Below are 21,536 nucleotides of genomic sequence, written 5' to 3' on the forward strand. Positions count from 1 at the left end.
TCCACCTCCTTGCTTATCAAGAATCTATCTACCTCTGCCTTAAAAATATTCACAGACTCTGCTTCCACCGCCTTTTGAGGAAGAGAATTCCAAAGACAAACGACCCTCTGGGATAAAAAAATTTCTCCTCATCTGTGTCTTAAATGGGCAACCCCTTATTTTAAAACAGTGACCCCTAGTTCTAGATTCTCCCACAAGGAGAAACATCCTTTCCACATCCACCCTGTCAAGACCCCTCAGGATCTCATATGTTTCAATCAAGTCGCCTCTTACTCTTCTAAGTTCCAGCAGATACAAACCTAGCCTGTCCAATCTTTCCTCATAAGACAGCCCGCCCATTCCAGGTATTAGTTTAGTAAACCTTCTCTGTACTGCCTCCAATGCATTTACGTCCTTCCTCAAATGAAGAGACCAATACTGTACACAGTACTCCAGATGTGGTCTCACCAATGCCCTGTATAGCTGAAGCATAACCTCCCTACTTTTGTATTCAATTCCCCTTGCAATAAATGATAACATTCTATTAGCTTTCCTAATTACGTGCTGTACCTGCATACTAACCTTTTGTGATTCATGCACCAGGATACCCAGATCCCTCTGCCTCTCAGAGCTCTGCAATCTCTCACCATTTAGATAATATGCTGCTTTTTTATTCTTCCTGCCAAAGTGGATAATTTCACACTTTCCTACATTATACTCCATTTGCCAGGTCTTTGTCCACTCACTTAGCCTATCTATATCCCTTTGTAGCTCCCTTACGTCCTCTTCACAAGTTACTTTCCTACTTATCTTTGTGTCATCAGCAAATTTAGCAACCATACCTTTGGTCTCTTCACCTAAGTCATTTATATAAATTGTAAAAAGTTGAGGCCCGAGCCCAGATCCCTGTGGCACACCACTCGTTACATCTTGCCAACCAGAAAATGACCTATTTATGCCTACTCTCTCTAAATAGCAAATCAAGTTTAATACAGACAGGTGTAAACTGTTGCAAATAGGAAGGAAAACAGACACCGTGTACACCATAAAAAATATATAAATAGCTAAAGATGGAGGCTTAAGCCCTAATTTTAACCTACCTCACCTGGCGAAACTGGAACGGGTGCAGGTAGGATGCCCATTTTACGCTCCATTAATTTCATGCGCTGCACCCACTCTGCCTGTTGTTACTTTTGTTGAGCAGCCTAAACAACAGTTCTTAAAAAGACTGCTACAGATTGCTCAGCAACAGACAAGTTACATATATTTGTGTGTATGTGAGAATATGCACACACATGCATCAAAAATTAACGCACACGAAGACTGACCCTCCATAGCCCTGCCCAGGACTGCACCCCATGACCCCCTTAACTTAACTGCAATGGTTGGACTCCTAGCTGCAGCCACCAGTTTTATGGCTCTTTGCAATCAGCAAGCTGTTCAACGCATGCAAGCCACTCGTCCAAGTACTGAAACAAGGCCCAAGCATGGATATTTAAGAGGTCTTGCACAGCCCACCTCATACCCAATGGAATCAGACGCAGGAAAAGCTGCCTGATAGTTTAGCTTTTGCATATTTATAGAAGGTATAAAGGAAAGCTTACCCGATGCGACCTGTAGTCTACTATCTGGGAGAGACCTAAAATTGTCAGGGTACTACCCCCAAGAAGAATCGTTGCTCCAGCAATCTTTCGAAATGCCATTTTTTGTCTGTAATACAAGATTACAAAATTAAGTTTCTCTAGAATCCTTTTGAAAACTAGCAAATTTCACAGAAGTCACTGCAACTGAGATACATGGAGAGAAAAATCATGAGACATAGAATATGTCGGTATTGAAAATTACTACAACATAGCATTAGGTTACAAGTCAACAAACTTTCATACATAGAAAATCAAGTAATAAAAAGCTACTGCTGAATGTCTTTGTATATATGCAGCTAATAACTGGGGTCTATAAAAGTCAATGCCTTGCATCATAAGGAAATAGCTATCTCAAGAGTAAAGAATATACTTCAGCTAGTAGTTGTTTTTTCCTTTTGCATATTACAGTATATTCATATGCATGCATTATTATGCTGCCCTCTTCTTGTATGAGACACATACTAAGTTCCATCCAATTACTAACCATTCACCTAAAAGGACATGTTATTTTCAAACAAAGACAAACAGCAAGATCCTGTATTCTGAAGGACATTTAAGACCACTGACACATTCAGTTGTACGATATGAAGTTTTCAAAGGTCACTCACAGAGAGATTAATATATATTTACACAATTTGATTGACTTGTGATATTTGTAAAGTTGCACTTTATGGACTGTACACTATATATGTTTAATGCACTTTTATATTATCTTAACAATAACTATAGTAACCATAGATACTTGGAGTATAATAGGATTAAAAATGTCATTACATGCAGCATTCATAAGCATTTACTTAGCTAGCTGCAAAATACAGAACTGTAATAAGGATATAGAAAGCTCTATTAAACAGAACATACACAACTGTAGAAACACTGTACCTGTTTCTCATTTTAATATCTTAAGCTCAATGCACCAGAAATTAAATTCCTCAAGCTCTGGAGTAATGCCAAAGCTTTACCTGGGCTGCTGCTGAAACAATCTTCAATGTGAATGCAACTTTTGAAATTACTGATGATTAAACAAAGCACATCTATTTTTACAGAATATTAATTACACTGATTTTGAAAAATGTAGCATCACAAATTTCAAAGCTAATTTGAGAATGGGGGCTTACAGAGGTTTAACTTACTGAATAAAGGCTTTATACAATTTGTTGGAGTGGGGGAAAGAGGATAAAAACAGAAAAAATAAAATGAAAAGAATCTTTCTTCTGATCTGAGTAGGTTTGATTGAATATTAATAATACATTCATATGTACTCTACGGCATAGAATTGAAAACAGTCCTTTTAATTGATGGTCCCGGCATGTAGTCTCCCCTTCAGATTACCCGACTCATCCTCAATCCCAATGCATACAATACATTAATTGCTTGAACAGCGTCCTTAATGTTAGGTGAGTGAAGAATGTAAAATTAGGTGCAGCATATAGTTTATTTTGGTCAACTCAAAGCAGAAGAAATGAAAATGTAACATGTTGATAGATACTATAACTGGAATCAGGTTTATCAATGACGCAGAAATCCTTAAAAGGCTTAAGTTCACCAGCACCCTATTGGGGGAACAAAAAAAAAAATAGATTTTATACAAACTCTAAAATACAAAATACCTAACAAGCAAAGCAGAAAGTTGGGTTTTGATTTGGATTCTTACCGGTGTAAATCTTCACTCTTATCACTGGGTGAACAATGGCTGGTAGTCGATTGCCACAAGTTTTACTTTGAAGTCATGGTTATGAAGGTGAAAATTCATCCATGACTTTATTATAGACTGAAAAGAAATCAAGGGCAGTGATTTTAAAATGCAGTACTGAATTAATAAGGTTCCATATGTTATAACAGAATTGTTTAAACTTCCATTAAAATATCTTTTGAATATACATTATAAAATTATTTGTGTCTAGTTAAAAAAGAGACAGTTGTTTATATGAACACCTAAATCAATATTAGCCACAAATTCTACTCTCATCAGTAAAACTACTGGCCACTCTCAGGCTGAACCAAATCACCTTGCCATCCTCTTTGACCCCAAGTTGAACATTAAACCCTACATCTATCTATTCATCAGCCAGACCAGTAATCTCTACCTTTGCTCCATTGCCCATCTCAGACTTTTCTCTGCCCCTCCATTACTGAAATTTTTATTCTCGTCTTTCTAACCTCCAGACTCCTTATGTACTCCCATCTTTCAATCTCCATAAATTTCAACATGTCCAAAAACTCTGCTCAAATACCCTGTTCTGCATTAAGTTCATCTCGCCTTTGACCACTGTCCTTACTGATCTACACCACTTCCTGATCCTCCAATGCATAACATTTAAAATCCCCATCATCTATAGATCTCTCATAGGCCTTGTCTAAGCCTAACTTTACTATTTCCTCCAGCCCTACATTCTTCATACCCTGTTGCTTTAACACTAGCCTTCCATGCATCACCTACTCCCTTTGCCTCATCATTGATGGCAGAATATTCAACTGCCTCAATCCTAGTCTTTGGAACTCCCTACCTACATAACCTCCTCAATTGCTCTCTGTTCACCTTTAAAAACCTCAAGACCCATCTCTTTGATCATAGTTTCAGTCACCCTTTCTAATAGCTCCCTCTGTTTTTCTTTCTGATGAAAGATCACCAGCCTGAAATATTAACTTAAAAGCAAAATACTGCGGATGCTGGAAATCTGAAACAAAAACAAGAAATGCTGGATTCACTCAGCAGGTCTGGCAGCATCTGTGGAAAGAGAAATATTAACTTGTTTCTCTCTCCACAGATGCTGCCTAAACAGCACTTTTCTGCTTATATTTCAGAATTCCAGCATCCACAGTATTTTGTCAGTATCTGTTTCTCTTACCTTGCTTGTGAAATACTTTTGGGCATTTTCTACGTGCAAGGTGCTATATAAATGTGAGTTTTTTTAGTTACTATGTTTGTGATACAGACACTGCTTTCTATACAGCTCAATGTTGTATTGTTGATCACCATTGTTGTCTTGTTGATTGCCAGACCGAGCGGACCTGCGAGGAGACAGGCACTGGCGGGCAGGAGTTCCAGCTGCTTAAAGGAGACTGCGAGAGGCCAGGGAAAGAGGCATATTCTCACGCACTCTCACAGGGACAGCGAGAGAGTTTCAGGACTGACGTCACAGTTCAGAAAGTGACACAGTGCAAGGGGAGGCAGCTGATTGGTAAGTAAGAACAGGTGAGTATTTCTACCCTTTTTTACTACTTTCAATAGCCAAAGTAAAAGTAAAGGTAAGGAATTTAGGTTGTAGTAGGTAGTGTTTGGAGTAGAATAAGGTCCCTATTGTAATTAGTACACTAAATTAAAGGGAGTAACTAAGGAGCTTAATCTAAGGGCAAGTCATGGCAGGAGAGCTCAGCCCTGTGGCATGCTCCTCCTGCGCTATGTGGGAAATCAGGGACACTTCAAGTGTCCCTGGCGACCATGCAGGAAGTATGTCTGGCTGCAGCTACTAGCTGACCGCAATGCGCAGCTGTAGCTGCGGATGGACTCACTGTGGAGCATTCGCGATGCTGAGGATGTCGTGGATAGCACGTTTAGCGAGGTGGTCACACCGCAGGTAATGGCTACAGAGGCAGAAAAGAGATGGGTGACAACCAGGAAGAGTAGTAGGTGCAGGCAGGTAGTGCAGGGGTCCCCTGTGGCCATTCCTCTCTCAAACAGATATACCACTTGGGATACTGTTGGGGAAGGTGGGGGGGCGGGGGGGGGGGGGGGAGATGGCCTCCCAGGGAAAAGCAGCAACAGCCAAGTTCGTGGCACCACGGATAGCTCTGCTGCTCAGGAGGGGGTGAAAAAGAGTGAGAGCGCCACACTGATAGGGGATTCAATCGTAAAGGGAGCAGACAGGTGTTGCTGCGGCCGCAAACGAGACTCCAGGATGGTATATTGCCTCCCTGGTCCTAGGGTCATGGATGTCTAGGAGCAGCTGCAGGACATTCTGAAGGGACAGGGGGGACAGGGTGAACAGTCAAAGGCCGTGGTACACATTGGTACCAATGAAATAGGTAGAAAGAGGGATGAGGTCCTGCAACAGGAATTTAGGGAGCTAGGTAGCAGATTAAAAAGCAGGCCCTCAAAGGTTGTAATCTCTAGATTACTCCCAGTGCCACGTGCTAGTGAGTATAGGAATAGGAGGAAAGAGCAGATGAATGCGTGGCTGAGGAGGTGGTGCAGGAGGGAAGGCTTTAGTTTCCTGGATCACTGGGTCTGCTTCTGGCAAAGGTGGGACCTGTACAAGGACTAACAAGGCAAGAAAATATACAATGGATGGTAGGACCCTAGGGAGCACAGATGGTCAGAGGGACCTTGTGTACTTGTCCACAGATCACTGAAGGCAGCAGCACAGGTAGATAAGGTGGTTAGGAAGACATATGGGATACTTGCCTTTATTAGCCGAGGCACAGAATATAAGAGCAGGGAGGTAATGATGGAGCTGTATAAAATGCTAGTTAGGCCACAGCTGGAGGACTGAGTACAGTTCTGGGCACGCTACTATAAGAGGATGTGATTGCACTGGAGAGAGTGCAGAGGAGATTCACCAGGATGTTGCCTGGGCTGGAGCGTTGCAGCTATGAAGAGAGACTGAAAAGGCTGGGGTTGTTTTCCTTAGAGCAGAGAAGGCTGAGGGGAGATATGATTGAGGTATACAAAATTATGAGGGGCATTGATAGGTTAGATAGGAAGAAACTTTTTCCCTTAGCAGTTCTGGTCACCGCTGGCAGTTCTGGTCACCGCTGGCAGTTCTGGTCACCGCATTATAGGAAGGATGTGGAAGCTATGGAAATGGTGCAGAGGAGATTTACTAGGATGTTGCCTGGTATGGAGGGAAGGTCTTACGAGGAAAGGCTGAGGGACTTGAGGTTGTTTTCGTTGGAGAGGAGGAGGAGGAGAGGTGACTTAATAGAGACATACAAGATAATCAGAGGGTTAGATAGGGTGGATAGTGAGCGTCTTTTTCCTCGGATGGTGATGGCAAACACGAGGGGACATAGCTACAAGTTGAGGGGTGATAGATATAGGACAGATGTGAGAGGTAGTTTCTTTACTCAGAGAGTAGTAGGGGCGTGGAACGCCCTGCCTGCAGCAGTAGTAGATTCGCCAACTTTAAGGGCATTTAAGTGGTCATTGGATAGACATATGGATGAAAATGGAATAGTGTAGGTCAGATGGTTTCACAGGTCGGCGCAACATCGAGGGCCGAAGGGCCTGTACTGCGCTGTAAAGTTCTAATTCTAATTCTAATTCTATAATGCAGAGGGGACAATAACCAGGAGGCATAGATTTAAGGTAAGGGGCAGGAGGTTTAGAAAGGATTTGAGGAAAAAAATTTTCACCCAGAGGGTGGTTGGAATCTGGAACGCAGTGCCTGAAGAGGTGGTAGAGGCAGGAACCCTCACAACATTTAAGAAGTATTTAGATGAGCACTTGAAACGCCACAGCATACAAGGCTACGGGCCAAGTGCTGGAAAATGGGATTAGAATAGTTAGGTGCTTGATGGCCAGCACAGACACGATGGGCCGAAGGGCCTATTTCTGTGCTGTATAACTCTATGACTATGACTCTATGACCATGACCATGGTTGTGTAACAGCCATGGCTTTCACCAATCCCCCAGAACAGGGAGAAGACAAGTATAAATCGACCAGTTTTAATTTTAATTTCAGTAGTGATTTGGTCTAACCTGATGTTAAGACAGGTTGCAGGTGGTATTGATAATATTCTTAAAGGCTTGAAAAGCATAATTTTAAACATTATTAATTTTAATCAGCTGGTAAGACACTATACTAACCCTAGCTAGACCACATCTGGAGTAGTGCACAGTTCTGGGCACTGCACCTTAGAATATGTGGGAGTTGGAAGGAGTGCAGCCCAGATTCACCAGTAAGTTACCAGGGCTCCAACAGTTAGATTGCGAAGAGAGATTACATAAACTAGGCATCTATTCCCTGGAATATAGAAGGTTAAGGGGTGATCTGATTGAGGATTTTGAAAGGCATTGATGGAGAGTTTTTCTGCTGGTGGAAGAGTCAAGCATAAGGGAAGGTAACCTTAAGTGTAAGGGAATGTAGCCTTAACATCACAACTAGTCCATTCAGGAGAGAGAAGTTAGGAAACACTTCTTCGTGCAAAGGGTGGTGGAGGTGTGGAACTCTCTCCCACAAAAAGCACTAGATGACAGCTCAAATAATAATTTTAAATCTAAGATTAATAGATTTTTGAAAGCCAAGGATATTAAGGGAAATGGAACCAAGGCAGGTGGATGGAGTTAGGATGCAGATCAATCTCATTGAATGGCCTACTCGTGTTCCTGTGTTCCTAACCCATTCACTTATGTCACAGTCTTGTAGTTTTTTTTTGGAATATGTGGTTTGCCTTTAAGGCTTGCAAGGGATCAGTATTGCTTTAAGAGCCGGCAAGCCTTAGGAGTTATAGGAACGTGCATTTTCATTGCCTTAGAATCGGCCATTTGGAAACTGCGATTCAAAGGGTGCAGTCTCGATACCATGGAAACAGCCACTGGGAGTGAGCCTGATGCGATACATTTGTTACAATTCAGTTTGAACTAGCAGTTAGTAAGACAGTTTGTCCTAACTTAACAGAGGCTGTGGTGTCAGCACTGAAAAAGAGCTCTCAACCATTTAAACTGAAGGAAATAGGATTTTTGTCTGTTTAATTATTATCTCTTGAAATTCTAAAAAGTCAAGCCAAGACAGAGATCGCTGGTAGTTTAAATTGAAGAAAGGGAAGTTAGACTGCGACAATCTTTTATCCCTTAAAAAACTCTAAGGTCAGATTGATTCTGTTGAGAGTGTTTGCTAGTTGTTAATTGTTGAAATTCGCTGGAGAAGGAAAGCATCACCTACTGAAGTTAGACTACGGACTGTTCTACTGTGGAAGAACCTTTTTACCCGCATTGGATGACTGCGAGGGACTTCGAACAACACTGGACTGTAAATTTGCAAGGACTCTAATTTTTCTATTTTTAAATGTTCATAGTGTTTAAGAATTTAGTTCTTTTAATTAAAGAGTTAATTTGTTGATTTAAAGGCACCTGGTTTGGTTAGCCTCATTTGGGGGCTTTGACGGGAGTGGTCGGTCGTAATAATCTCGAAATAATCACAATAATATTTCTGCTTTAACTCTGCATATACATCAACAGGCAAATTCTTGTTAAGGCCTCTGTTGGAAGTAATTAATCGCATGATTTTAAGAGAACCTTTCCATTTATTAACTAATCTTTTCACTTTCATTTAAACGGAATACCTTAATAGTACATTACGCAATTAACCAAATTCAAGGTACAGTCTGTGATCTATGGAGATGTTTCTGGTACATTTTTAACTGGAAATATATAACTAGAGTACTCAGCCTTTCAGCTGATTATATAGGTTATCCCAAGAAAGGAAGGACTGAACAGATCAGAAGCACCACAAGCAACAGCAATTCATAGATAACCTAAATATATTGAGTAAATAGAAAATTTCCTACCTCAACGTTGTGTACAATTTTATGGCTGTATACATGTTGTAAACGTTCATACAAGATAGTGTGGATGAAGTACTGCTAATGTCATAACAATGGTGTTAGCCACTGCCCAAGCATTATTAAAAGTTTGAAAAGATGAACGGTGAATCAAGCTTATCAATGATTATAGTCTTTGGAAATTATACATGAATATTTTAATCTGCCTATGATTGAGATCACATGGGAATGCTGTAATTAAAGACATTTGTGTGCGTAATTGGTTGTTTATTGTTCTGAACTTGAAATTTTATGCAAATAAGCAACAGGTGATACTCATTGGTAAGTTTTTGAATTTAACCCACAACTGAAAAGGCTCAATGTACTCACAAATGGTAAAAGTGCAGGTGAGCTGTCCATGGTCTAACTCACAGTGGGAATAAAATTCTGAATTTGCAGATTACTGTAACATTATACTCAGCAGGGCCAAAATACCAGGTTCCCAATATTCTGGAGTAAACACCAGGATGCATTTGCCAGTGGCCACTGGCTCTGATCCTGCATAGTCCAGGAAGTCACCTCATTATACAACACCATTAGGGGTGCACTTTGGGAACCCACCAGTTGGGGAAAGCCAGGAATGACAGCAGTAGTGCAAGCTTCTCCCCACCCCTCTGGAAATACTGAGCAGGTACGGCAGTATCTGTGGACAGAGAAACAGAATCAGTCAATAGGCTGGATTTTCACACATGCTTCAGGATCTTGACATTGGGACCAAATGGAGGACACTAAGCCCACACTTGCTGGCAGCAAGACCAGCGGTGCAACGTTCTGGGAAGCTGCCTCCAAATTGGACCCGCAGGACAGTGTGCACAGAGGCGGCCAATCAGAAGATCGGCAGCTCTGGAACCTCAGCAGTACATCAGGAGAGGTGGACACTGCTGAGGCAGGTCTAGGACTGCAAGGGCACCTCATCATGGAGAGGCCCTTGGAGGCATGGATACAAACCAAAAATTATGAGGGCCAAAGCCAGTCGGCCCCTCAGAGGCGGAAACCCCTCCAAAGGCATCATTTGGGCCAGGGATGCGGCCTTTTCTGATCGCAAGCCCTTCATTGGGGCATGGAGCCACTGGCTCGGATGACCCTCCAGCCTGCTGCAGGCAGTCCGCCTCCATTCAGCTGGTGAGGTCACAAAATCACCCCTAATCGGGCCCTTAACAGTCTTAATTGGCTGCCCGCCTCCGTGGAACAGGTAGCTGAACCAATTCCCAACCCGCGCCGGTAAAGTTCCCTGGCAGCAGGAATGCGTCGGGGAGCCATCTCAATGCAGCTTCCCCTATTTTCTGCCCCCCACCCCCGCCAACCTTCAAGCCTGTCATCAGGAGGCCGGTAAAATTCCATCCAATGTTTCAGGTCGATGTCCTTTCATCAACCTGAGACATTAACTCTGTTTATCACTGCAGATGTTGCCAGATCTGCTGAGGTATTTCCAGCAATTATTCTGATTTTATTTCAAATTTCCAGCATATACTGGCAATTATCCACTTTGTCAGGTAGATACCACTGTCATAGCTGTATTGAAACAGCTTGGCAAGAGATGCAGCTAATCCTGGAGCACAAGTCTTCAGTTTTACAGCAAGGATGTCATCAGACCCACACCTTTGCCACATCCAGTGTGGTCAGCTGTTTCTTGACCTCATGTGGCGTGTATCAAATTGGCTGAAGGCTGGCATCTGTGATGCTGGGGACCTCAGGAGGAGGCTGAGACGGATCATCCATTCGGCACTACTGACTGAAAAGGGTTGCAAACGCTTCAACTCATGTTTGCACTCATGTGGAGAGCTCCCCCACCATTGAGGATCGGATGTTCATGGAGCCTCCTCCTCCCATTAGTCGTTTAATTGCCCACTACCATTCACTAATGAATGTGGCTGGACTACAGTGCCCTCATCTGATCCATTGGTTGTGGATCACTTGGCCCTGTCTACAGCATGCTGGTTCCACTATTTAGCATGTGTGCAGTCATGTATTATAGTACACCAAGTTGGCACCGCATTTTTTAGGAACACCTGGATTCTCCTGGCAGGCTCCTCGACATTCCTTTTTGAACCAGGGTTTGTCACCTGGTTGGATTGTAATGGTAGCGATATGCCAGGCCATGAGGTTAACAGATTGTGATGGAATACACTTCTGCTATACTCCTTGGCTTGCACTGTCTTCCAATGCTGGAAGCATGTGTTTGCTGAATTTATCCTGCCAAATAATATAGCGGAATTCAGTTAAAATAATAAAATCTGGTAGGTCCCTAAGTAATCAAGACAGCTGAATGACCATTACATCTGAAGGTGGCAGTTGAGCAGTTCAAGCAGCAAACTGGCAATTTAAACAGCTTATCAGTGAACAGTTTTGTAGCACTCAAGCTGCCGACACACCATCCAAGTTGCTTTCCTGTGGTACAGAGCAACTTCATTCCTTTTTTTCCGGTAGGCTTTAATTCAAAGCATATCTTAAATGTTAAAGAATTTTAAAACTTAAATTCAAATGTATAATTGCAAACTCGCAGCACTGCTCAACTGAAGTACTAGTGAGCAGCACTGAAGCAAGCAATCCCATTACATTTACATTCTTCCTTCTTCCCACCTCCTAACACGCACTAAACAGTCACACTCCACAAATTTAACGGAGGTGAGAAGCCAAAACACTTTTCCCACTGACGAGGAACGCACAGTGTGAATTAAATTCAAAGCACTAAAATGACTCGAAAACAGATTCAACCTGACAATCTGAATGAAGCTAAGATTCCTCCAGGGAGCCTCACTCAGCTTTGTTCTGATGTCAGATTGAAACTGCTTCACACTGAAGCAATGGCTGTAGACTAAACGTATGGAATAAAAATATGCTAAACATGAATGGGTTTTGCTAAACAGGGTTCTGATCCATATATCTGACTGATCATGATAAGCAGTGATTGGTAACACACACATCAAACTGAGAAACCACACTATCAAAAATAAACTACTGTATAACTAGGGGGTGAAGTGCTGACCTTACCACACATCTAGTTCAGTCAAGTGATGAAAGGACCTTGCTGTAAGATTCATAATTTGTAAACCCACCTTCTCAACACATTTTCTGCACTTTGGTCCACAGGATAGTGATTTTGGAATACACATCCAAAATAATAATCATAACAATAAGCAGTTTTTGACTGTCCACACTGTTCTGATGGGTCAGTGGGTTGATTTGGTGGGTGGAGCCTGGCACACGCGGAGGACTGGAGTCCTTGATACATATGTGGCAAACAGCCTGTGGCAGTGGAGTGGGGGAGGGAGTTGGTGGAGAAAAAGAATGGTGGAAGGTAAGGGCAGCCCAACAAAGTGACCCTGGCTGGAAGGAGTGGGGGGAGGGGGGCGGTGCATGTGAGGGACGGTCGGTGGCAACTTGGGGCAGGGGGAGAAGAGGTGGGTAACATTTCATAATTTGCCAACAATAGCAAATTTAAAAGGTGCGGCAGACAGTGAGGATGATACCAATCAACTGCAACAGGACATAGATCGGCTAGCAGAATGGGCAGACAAGTGGCAGATGGAATTTAATACAGAGAAGTGTGAGGTAATGCATTTTGACAGAAGGAATAAGGAGAGGCAATACATACTTAATGGCATATTTCTAAAGAGTGTGCAGGAACAGAGGGACCTTGGGGTTCGTGTGCATACATCTTTGAAGGCGGCAGGACATTTTGAGAAAGTAGTTAGCAAAGCCATTACCAACACCTCCAACGTAATGCCACCACCAAACACATCTTTCCGCTCCCCCCCACCGTTTCAACATTCCCAAGGGATCGTTCCCTCCACGACACCCTGGTTCACTCCTCTATCACCCCCAACTCCCCGTCCACTTCCGACAGCACCTGTCCATGCAAGCGCAGGAGATATAACACCTGCCCTTTTACCTCTCCTTTGTCCAGAGCTCCAAACACTCCTTCCAAGTAAAATAGTGATTTACATGTACTTCTCTCAATTTAGTAGACTGTATTCACTGTACACAATGTGGTCTGCTCTACACTGGGGAGGCTAAACACAAATTAGGTGACTGCTTTGCGGAACACCTCCATTCAGTCCACGATTGTGACCCCGAGCTTTTGCAATGCAAGCTCGAGGAATAGCACTTCATCTTTTGTTTAGGCACCTTACAGCTTTCTGGACTCGACACCGAGTTCAAGCATTTCAGAATGTAATCTCCGCCCCCCCACACGCCCCCCAATTTTGTTTCTTTTCTTTACATGTTTCGCTCTTAATCTGGTTTTCTCTTGTTTTGCTTTCAGACATTATTCTGTTGATTATTCTACCATTCCTCTGGACACATTTTTTGTTTCTTTACTTGTCCCATTACTGCTCCCTTTGGCTCTGCCCCACTAACTCTTTTGTCATCTAATGTCTCCCCACTTCTGCCCTATCACAAACCTTCCATTTTGTTATTTTGCCATCCTTCCCCATTTGACCTACTCAAACCTTTTCCCAGTTCTAGAGCATAAGAACATAGGCACGAGGAGCAGGAGTAGGCAATTCAGCCCCTCGAGCCTGCTCCGCCATTCAATACGATCATGGCTGATCTCATCCTGGCCTCAAATCCACTTTCCTGCCCACTCTCCATAACCCTTCAACCCATTACTAACTAAAAATCTGTCTATCTCCTCCTTAAATTTACTCAATGTCCCGCCATCCACCGCACTCTGGGATAGTAAATTCCAGACTCACAACCCTTTGAGAGAAGTAATTTCTCCTCATCTCTATTTTAAATCTGCTACCCCGTATCCTAAAACAATGACTTCTCGTTCTAGATTTCCCCACCAGAGGCACTTCTCTACGTCTACTTTGTCAATCCCCTTAATCATCTTATATACTTCAATTAGATCTCCTCTCATTCTTCTAAACTCTACAGAGTAAAGGCCTAAACTGCTCAATCTCTCTTCATAAGATAAACCCCTCATCTCTGGAATCAATCTAGTGAACCTCCTCTGAACTACCTCCAATGCAACTACATCCCTTTCAAGTAAGGGGACCAAAACTGTGTGCAATACTCCAGGTGCAGTCTCACTAATGCCTTGTACAGTTGCAGCAACACTTCCCTACTTTTATACTCTATTCCTTTAGCATTGGGAAACTTTTTGACAAAATTCCATTTGCCTTTCTTATTACCTGCTGCACCTGCATACTAGTTTTCTGCGATTCATGCACCAGGACACACATATCCCTCTGCACCAAAGCACTCTGAAGTTTCTCTCCATTTCGATAATAATTTGCCTTTCTATTCTTCTGACCAAAATGGATAACCTCACACTTATCCATGTTAAAATCCATCTGCCAAATTTTAGCCGATTCACCTAACCTAACCATATCCATTTGTAAATTTCTTATTTCTTTATTGTAACTTACTATCCCCCCCCCGATTTTAGTGTCATCTGCAAATTTGGCTTTAGTACCTTCGATCCCTGCATCCGAGTCATTAATATAGATTGTAAATAGTTGAGGCCTGGAGACCGAACCCTGTGGCATCCCACTAGTTACATCCTGCCAACCAGAAAAAGACCCATTTATCCCGACTCTGTTTTCTGTTGGTTAGCCAATCCTCTATCCAAGCTAATAAATTGCCCCTAACCCCATGTGATCTTACCTTGTGTATTAACCTTTTGTGCGGCACCTTATCAAATGCCTTCTGGAATTCCAGATATACCACATCTACAGGATCCCCATATCTACTTGTTACATCATCGAAGAACTCTAGAAAATTAGTCAAACACAATTTACCCTTCATAAAACCATGCTGACTCTGATGGATTGCGTTTTGACTTTCTAAATGTCCTGTTATTACTTCATTAATAATGGATTCTAACAACTTCCCAATTACAGATATTAAACTAACTCTACAATTTCCTCCTTTCTGCCTCCCTCCCTTTTTGAATAAAGCCGTTATATTAGCATTTTTCCAATCCACTGGAACCTTCCCCACATCCAGGGAATTTTGGAATATTATAACCAATAGATCCACTATCTCCGCTGCCACTTCCTTTAAGACCCTAGGATGTAGGCCATCAGACCCTGGGGACTTGTCTGCCTTCAATCTCAATAGTTTGCTCAGTACTTTTTCCCTAGTGATGATGATTGTTCTAAGTTCCTCCCTTTCTATAACCTCTGCATTACCTGTTACTATTGGGATGGTACTAGTGTCCTCCACCGTGAAAACTGAGGCAAAATACTGATTTAGTGTCTCCACCATTTCTGTGTTCCCCACTATTAACTCCCCAGTTACATCCTCCAAGGGACCAACATTCACTTTAGTTAATTTCTTCCCTTTTATATACTTATAGACGGTTTTGCTATCAGTGTTTATATTTTGCGCTAGTTTTCTTTCATAATTTACCTTTGCTCTTTTTATTACTTTTTTAGTAACCCTTTGTTGATCTTTAAAAGTTCCCCAATCTTCCGGCCTGCCACTGGCCTTTGCAATATGGTATGCCTTAGTTTTGGTCTTTATGTTATCCTTAACTTCCTTGCTTAGCCATGCATGTGTTTTTCCCCTCTTACAATCTTTCTTCCTCTCTGGAATATATTTTAGTTGGGAGGAATTGTATATCTCCTTAAACATCTGCCACTGGTCATCAACTGTCCTACCTTTTAGTCTTTCTGCCCAGTCCACTAGGGCCAAATCTGTCCTCATGCCTATGTAATTACCTTTGTTTAACTCCAGAACGCTAGTGTGGGACTCGTTTCTCGCCCTCAAACTAAATTTGAAATTCTAGCATGCTATGATCACTCTTCCCTGGAGGATTCTTAACCATGAGATTATTAATTAATCGCACCTCATTAAATAATACCAAATCTAGAACAGCCTGCTCCCTAGTTGGCTCCACAACATCTTGCTCCAAAAAATAATCTCTAATACATTCAATGAACTCTCCCTCGAGGCAACCCTTGCAAATTTGATTATTGCCGTACCATTCTTACAAGCCCCCAGTATTTCCTGGTTTATACTGTGCCCCACTGCGGAACTACTGTTTGGGGACCTATAGATTACTCCCACCAGGGACTTCTTTCCCTTGCTATTTCTTATTTCTACCCAGACTGATTCTACGTCTTGATCTCCAGTGCCTATATCATTTCTCACTATAACACTGATCTCTTCCTTTACTAACAAAGCTACACCTCCTCCTTTTTCTTCCTGCCTATCCTTCTGAAATATTGAGTACCCTTGGATATTCAATTCCCAAACCTGGTTTCCCTGCAACCACGTCTCAGTAATCGCCACTAAATCATACCCATTTGTCTCTACTTGCGCTGTTAACACATTAATTTTATTCTGAATGCTTAGTGCTTTCAGATACAAAGCCTTTAAGTTTGTTCCACTATCAAATTTCCCTACTCTTGTACGATTCCTTGGTGCAACATGAAGTTCACACGTTCTGTCCCTACCTTTTATTTTCTGGTAACAATCAGCCTCATCACTAACCTGCACTCCTACCTTCTCCTTTAACTTTGACTTCCTAATTTTCCACGCAACTGAACACTCCCCCCACTATTTAATTTAAAGCCCTATCTACAGCCCGAGTTATGCGATTCGCCAGGACTCTGGTCCCAGCATGACTCAGGTGGAGCCCGTCCCATCGGAACAGCTCCCTCCTTCCCCAGTACTGGTGCCAATGCACCATGAATTCGAACCCATTTCTCCCACACCAATCTTTGAGCCATGCTTTTAACTCTTTAATCTTTTTGACCCTGTGCCAATTAGCTCGTGGTTCAGGTAGTAATCTGGAGATTACCACCTTTTTGGTTCTGCTTTTTAATTTAGCCCCTAGCTGCTCATATTCCCTCAGCAGAACTTCTATCCTTGTTCTACCTATATTGTTGGTACTTACATGAACCACGACAACTGGATCTTTCCCCTCCCACTCTAAGTTCCTCTGCAGCCCAGGTGAGATATCCTGAACCCTGGCACCAGGTAGGCATCACAGCCTTCGGGACTCTCGATCCTGGCCACAGAGAACAGTGTCTATGCCCCTAACTATACTATCCCCGATTACGACTATATTTCTCTTTTCTCCCCCCACTTGAATGGCTCCCTGTACCACGGTGCGATGGTCAGTTTGCTCATCCTCCCTACAGTCACTGCTCTCATCCACAAAGGGAGCAAGAATCTCAAACCTGTTGGACAAAGACAAAGGCTGAGGCTCCTGCAACACTACCTCCTGGATCCCTCTACCTGCCTCACTCATAGTCACACCCTCTTGTCCCTGACCACTGGCCAAATTCAAGGTAGTTACTCTAACGGGTGTGACTGTCTCCTGAAACACAGCATCCAGGTAACTCTCCCCCTTCCTGATGTGTTGCAGTGTCCGAAGCTCAGACTCCAGCTCATCAACTCTGAGCTGGAGTTCCTCGAGCAGCCAACACTTGCTACAGATGAGGTCACTAGGAACCACAATGGGGTCCACCAACTCCCACATCATGCAGGTACAACACATCGCCTGGCCCTGCATCTCTATTTTACTTAATTAAATTTTAGTTTGTTTTTAAAATTTCCGACTGGTGTTTAGTTTTTAATCTGTAAAATATTTCTCCTATTCACCTCCAATCGAAAATCAACTTAGAATCAGTAATTCAACTCACAGTTACTTAACAACCAAAGAACTTACGGTTTTCCTGTGATGTCACTCTTTGTTTTTTTTCTCTGTTTTTACTCCCTTAAAATACCCTCTCTCTCTCTCTCTCTGTGGTCTCCGACTCTGTTCCTTTTGGTGCGCTTTTTAAAGCTCTGCTCCCACTGTGTTTTCTCTCTCTCTCTCACTGTTCTAATGGTCATCGACCTGAAACGTTAACTCTGTTTCTTTCTCCACAAATGGTGCCAGACCTGATGAGTATTTCCAGCATTTTCTGTTTTTATTTCAGATTTCCAGCATCTGTAGTATTTGGCTTTTGAGGCAGCAAAGCATTTGGGATCTTGGGCTTCATAAATAGAGGTATTGAGTACAAAAGCAGGGAGGTTATGCTGAACCTTTATAAAGCTCTTGTTAGGCCACAACTAGAGTATTGAATCCAATTCTGGTCACCACACTCTAAGAAGGAAGTGAGGGTCTTTGAGGGGGTGCAGTGGAGATTTACCAGAATGGTTGCAGGGATGCAGGATTTTAGCTATAAGGTTGAGTTGGAGAAGCTGGGGTTGTTCACCTTGGAACAAAGTAGATTGAGGGGAGATTTGATAGTGGTGTACAAGATTATGACAAGTTGAGATGAAGATTACAACAGGTTTAGATAAGATAGACAAAGTAAAGCTGTTCCCATTAGCTGATGGTACAAGGACTAGGGGCCACAGATTTAAGGCAACAGATGCAGGAGGGCTGTGAGGAAGAAGTTTTTCTTTACACATAGCAAATGGTAATGGCCCAGAATGCACTTCCCACAAGGGTGGTGGAAACAGAACTATGAATTATTTCAAAAGGAAACTGGATGGGCACTTGAGGGAAACAAATTTGCAGGGCTACAGGGATAGAGCAGGGGAATGGGACTGATTGGATTGCTCTACAGAGAGCCAGTGTGGGCTTGATGAGCCAAATGGCCTCCTTTTGTGTTGTAATGACTGTATGGGCTGGGTTTTATCCAGCCCTTGGAGACGGGCTGGGAGGATGGAGAGCCAAACAAAATGGCGTGGGGCGGCACTGGACGTAAAACCCGCTGGGAGGCCAATTAATCCACTTAAAAGCCCATTAAAGGGCCCCTCCTACCTCCACCTGCATTTAGCCAACGTCAGAGGGGCCGGCCAGCACGTGGAGACCTGGTGGCTTCCTCGTGAGCTCGGGAGGGCCCTCTTCTAGGGCCAATCCATGGCCAATGGCCACCCCCACAGCAAGACACCTCTGCCCTCACCAACCACGCCCTCCCATCCCTTTGCCAGGGCCTGCCTGACCGGCCCTGGCAACCCCAAACCCACTTACCTTTGTCCTGGGGCTTCCTGCAATATCAGCAGTGGCCATCACTCCAGCTGGCACTGCTAAGTGGGAGCTGTCCGTTAAAGGGGATGGCAACCCCGAGGGCAAGCAGTTAATTACCTGCCCGCCATGAATTTGGCCAGGGGATTTGGATGGGGGGGGGGGTGGAGTCCAATAAAGAGCCGAGGTGGGGTCGGCCTCCACCTTCAGCCTAGCGCTGAAATAAAATCTAGCCCCATGATTAAGTGCATTTCAATTTCCTTCTGCATTGTTCTCCCTGTGTTGAGCATAATCCCTGACTTCCCTCAAAATATACAGAAAACTTTCACACCCAATCTCTTTTCCTATTGTTCACTCACAGTTTAATTAGTAGGGAAGCAGTGAAACAGCCAAAAGTACTTGTTTGTTTTACTATCTCACCCCATTAAAGAATGCTTTCACACAACTGGACTGAATCGCATGCGACGATAAGCAGAGACCTTTCACACACTCTACCTTCTCCTTTCAAGGAGAAAACAGCTCCCAAAGAAAACAAACTGCAATCTTCTCAATCCCCTAAAGTTCCCACTTCAAAGCATCAACTAGATAACACAGAGCCTCCTACCACTGAGAGAGCATCAAGGAGAAGTATGGGGTTAGAACTGAAAGGGCACACAATCATTGACACCAAGACGACACAAAGTGATAATAAGCTGTAGGAAGAAGAACAGGCCTGTCAGACCCTCAAGCTCATTCTGCCACAAATATGTTGTTAACATTTTCATCATTGGCAGGATGCGTGCAGAAGGAAAACAAAAACAGAAAATACTAGAAATACACAGCAGGTCAGGCAGCATCTGTGGAGAGAAAAACAGAGTTGAAAGGTCACTGTAATGATCAGGTAAGCAATGTCTAGGGGTCTTTACCTGGTCTTATTGTAACAGGGTTTTATTTTTAAACACACTGTGTTTTGAGCTCCCTTTTTTTGTATCCTTGTTCACAGCTTTCCAATTATAAAGCAAAGAAACCAACACACCAGGTTTTCTTAGGTTTATAGATAGAGATACAGCACTGAAACAGGCCCTTCGGCCCACCGAGTCTGTGTTGACCATCAATCACTCATTTATACTAATCCTACATTAATCCCATATTCCCTACCACATCCCCACAATTCTCCTACCACCTACCTACACTAGGGGCAATTTACAATGGCCAATTTACCTATCAACCTGCAAGTCTTTGGCTGTGGGAGGAAACCAGAGCACCCGGCGGAAACCCATGCGGTCACAGGGAGAACTTGCAAACTCCACATAGGCAGTACCCAGAACTGAACCTGGGTCGCTGGAGCTGTGAGGCTACAGTGCTAACCACTGCGCCACTGTGCTGCCCCAAAAGGAGAAAAGGTTTAAAGGAGAAAAGTGAAATTTATTAAAACTTAGACTTAAACTCTAATACTGTTGACGCCTATTGATATACGACGTGCCCACGTTAGCATGCACATGTGATATATACATGCAGATAGGAACAGAAAAGAGAAGATAAAGTGGAACAGTTTGAGACAAAATCTTGTTACTGTGCTTCGAGCTCACTGTATAGTCCTTTTGTAGGTAATTCTTGCATTTCGTTGGGACCCAATATTCTGCTTAAACCTTATTGACGCAGGACACCTTTCTCTCTTTGAGGTTCACGCGTCTTCACAAGATTCAGTTCCGCGGGAAGGCGATGGGAGCAGGCAGACAGAAGCAAAACCCTCTCCAGTTCCAGGAGCACACGGCATTCTGAGTTCAAATTATGTTGGAAGTTCAAAGTCCAACAGCCAGCTAGTCATGTGACTAAAACTGGTCTGACCACTTCCTCTGTGTTTGTGGATTCTGCTATCTTAGCAGCCAACCTGGAATGCTAGCTCCGCCCACCTTCAACATCTGGTAATCAAAAGTCTATTACTGGTTGAATGAGGCAGGGCATGGCCCTTTGTCCCTTGTTCCAACACTGTCTGTTACCATGCAAATGTTTTTCCAGTCAGGGACTTGTAATTTTAAGTTTTAATGTTCATGTGGCGAAATAATGTATGCCTCAGTCTTGGCAGGTGGGGGGCCTTGCCTGACATCACAGACCTGAAAAGATGGCCGGAATTTTATGTGGCGGCCCCACCCACCACCACTTGGCCGAAAAGGCACACTCACACTGCGATTTTGCGTGGCCCAGGCTGTTAATTGGCCTTGAGCGGGACTTCTGCCGTTAGGCAGGAAGTTCCACCTCCCAGAGTTGCTGGCTAATCAGCGGGCTGGCAGCTCTTCAGTCCCAGCAGTGCCACGGGAGCTGTGGCCACTTCTGGGACTGCACCCACCAAGAAAAGGACAATGGACATCACCCTTCAAAAAGGTAAGTGGGTTTTAGGCCTCCAGGGACAATCGGCTCAGCCTTGGCAAGGGGTTGTTCAGGAGGGTGGGGAGAGGTGCTCTATCAGGGGCAG

The 21,536-nt window shown here is 43.4% G+C and overlaps 1 protein-coding gene across 4 annotated transcripts in view; it reads right to left on the minus strand.

Moving 5' to 3' along the window:
* The window catches only part of gpd2 (glycerol-3-phosphate dehydrogenase 2 (mitochondrial)), a 166,403-nt gene that overhangs the window by 127,760 nt on the left and 17,107 nt on the right, over nucleotides 1-21,536 (minus strand). For 3 of the 4 annotated variants that reach the window (XM_068035296.1, XM_068035297.1, XM_068035299.1), the window contains 2 exons: nucleotides 3,277-3,393; nucleotides 1,584-1,689 (listed from right to left, as the gene is read on the minus strand). In XM_068035296.1, the coding sequence (XP_067891397.1) occupies nucleotides 1,584-1,682 (99 nt within the window). In that variant the 5' untranslated portion in view covers nucleotides 1,683-1,689; nucleotides 3,277-3,393. Of the gene's footprint in view, nucleotides 1-1,583; nucleotides 1,690-3,276; nucleotides 3,394-9,726; nucleotides 9,809-21,536 lie in introns of all 4 variants that reach the window. The other variant, XM_068035298.1, reaches the window with a different exon arrangement.

The sequence above is a fragment of the Heterodontus francisci genome, chromosome 7 (assembly GCF_036365525.1).
Source record: "Heterodontus francisci isolate sHetFra1 chromosome 7, sHetFra1.hap1, whole genome shotgun sequence".
Classification (NCBI taxonomy): domain Eukaryota; kingdom Metazoa; phylum Chordata; class Chondrichthyes; order Heterodontiformes; family Heterodontidae; genus Heterodontus; species Heterodontus francisci.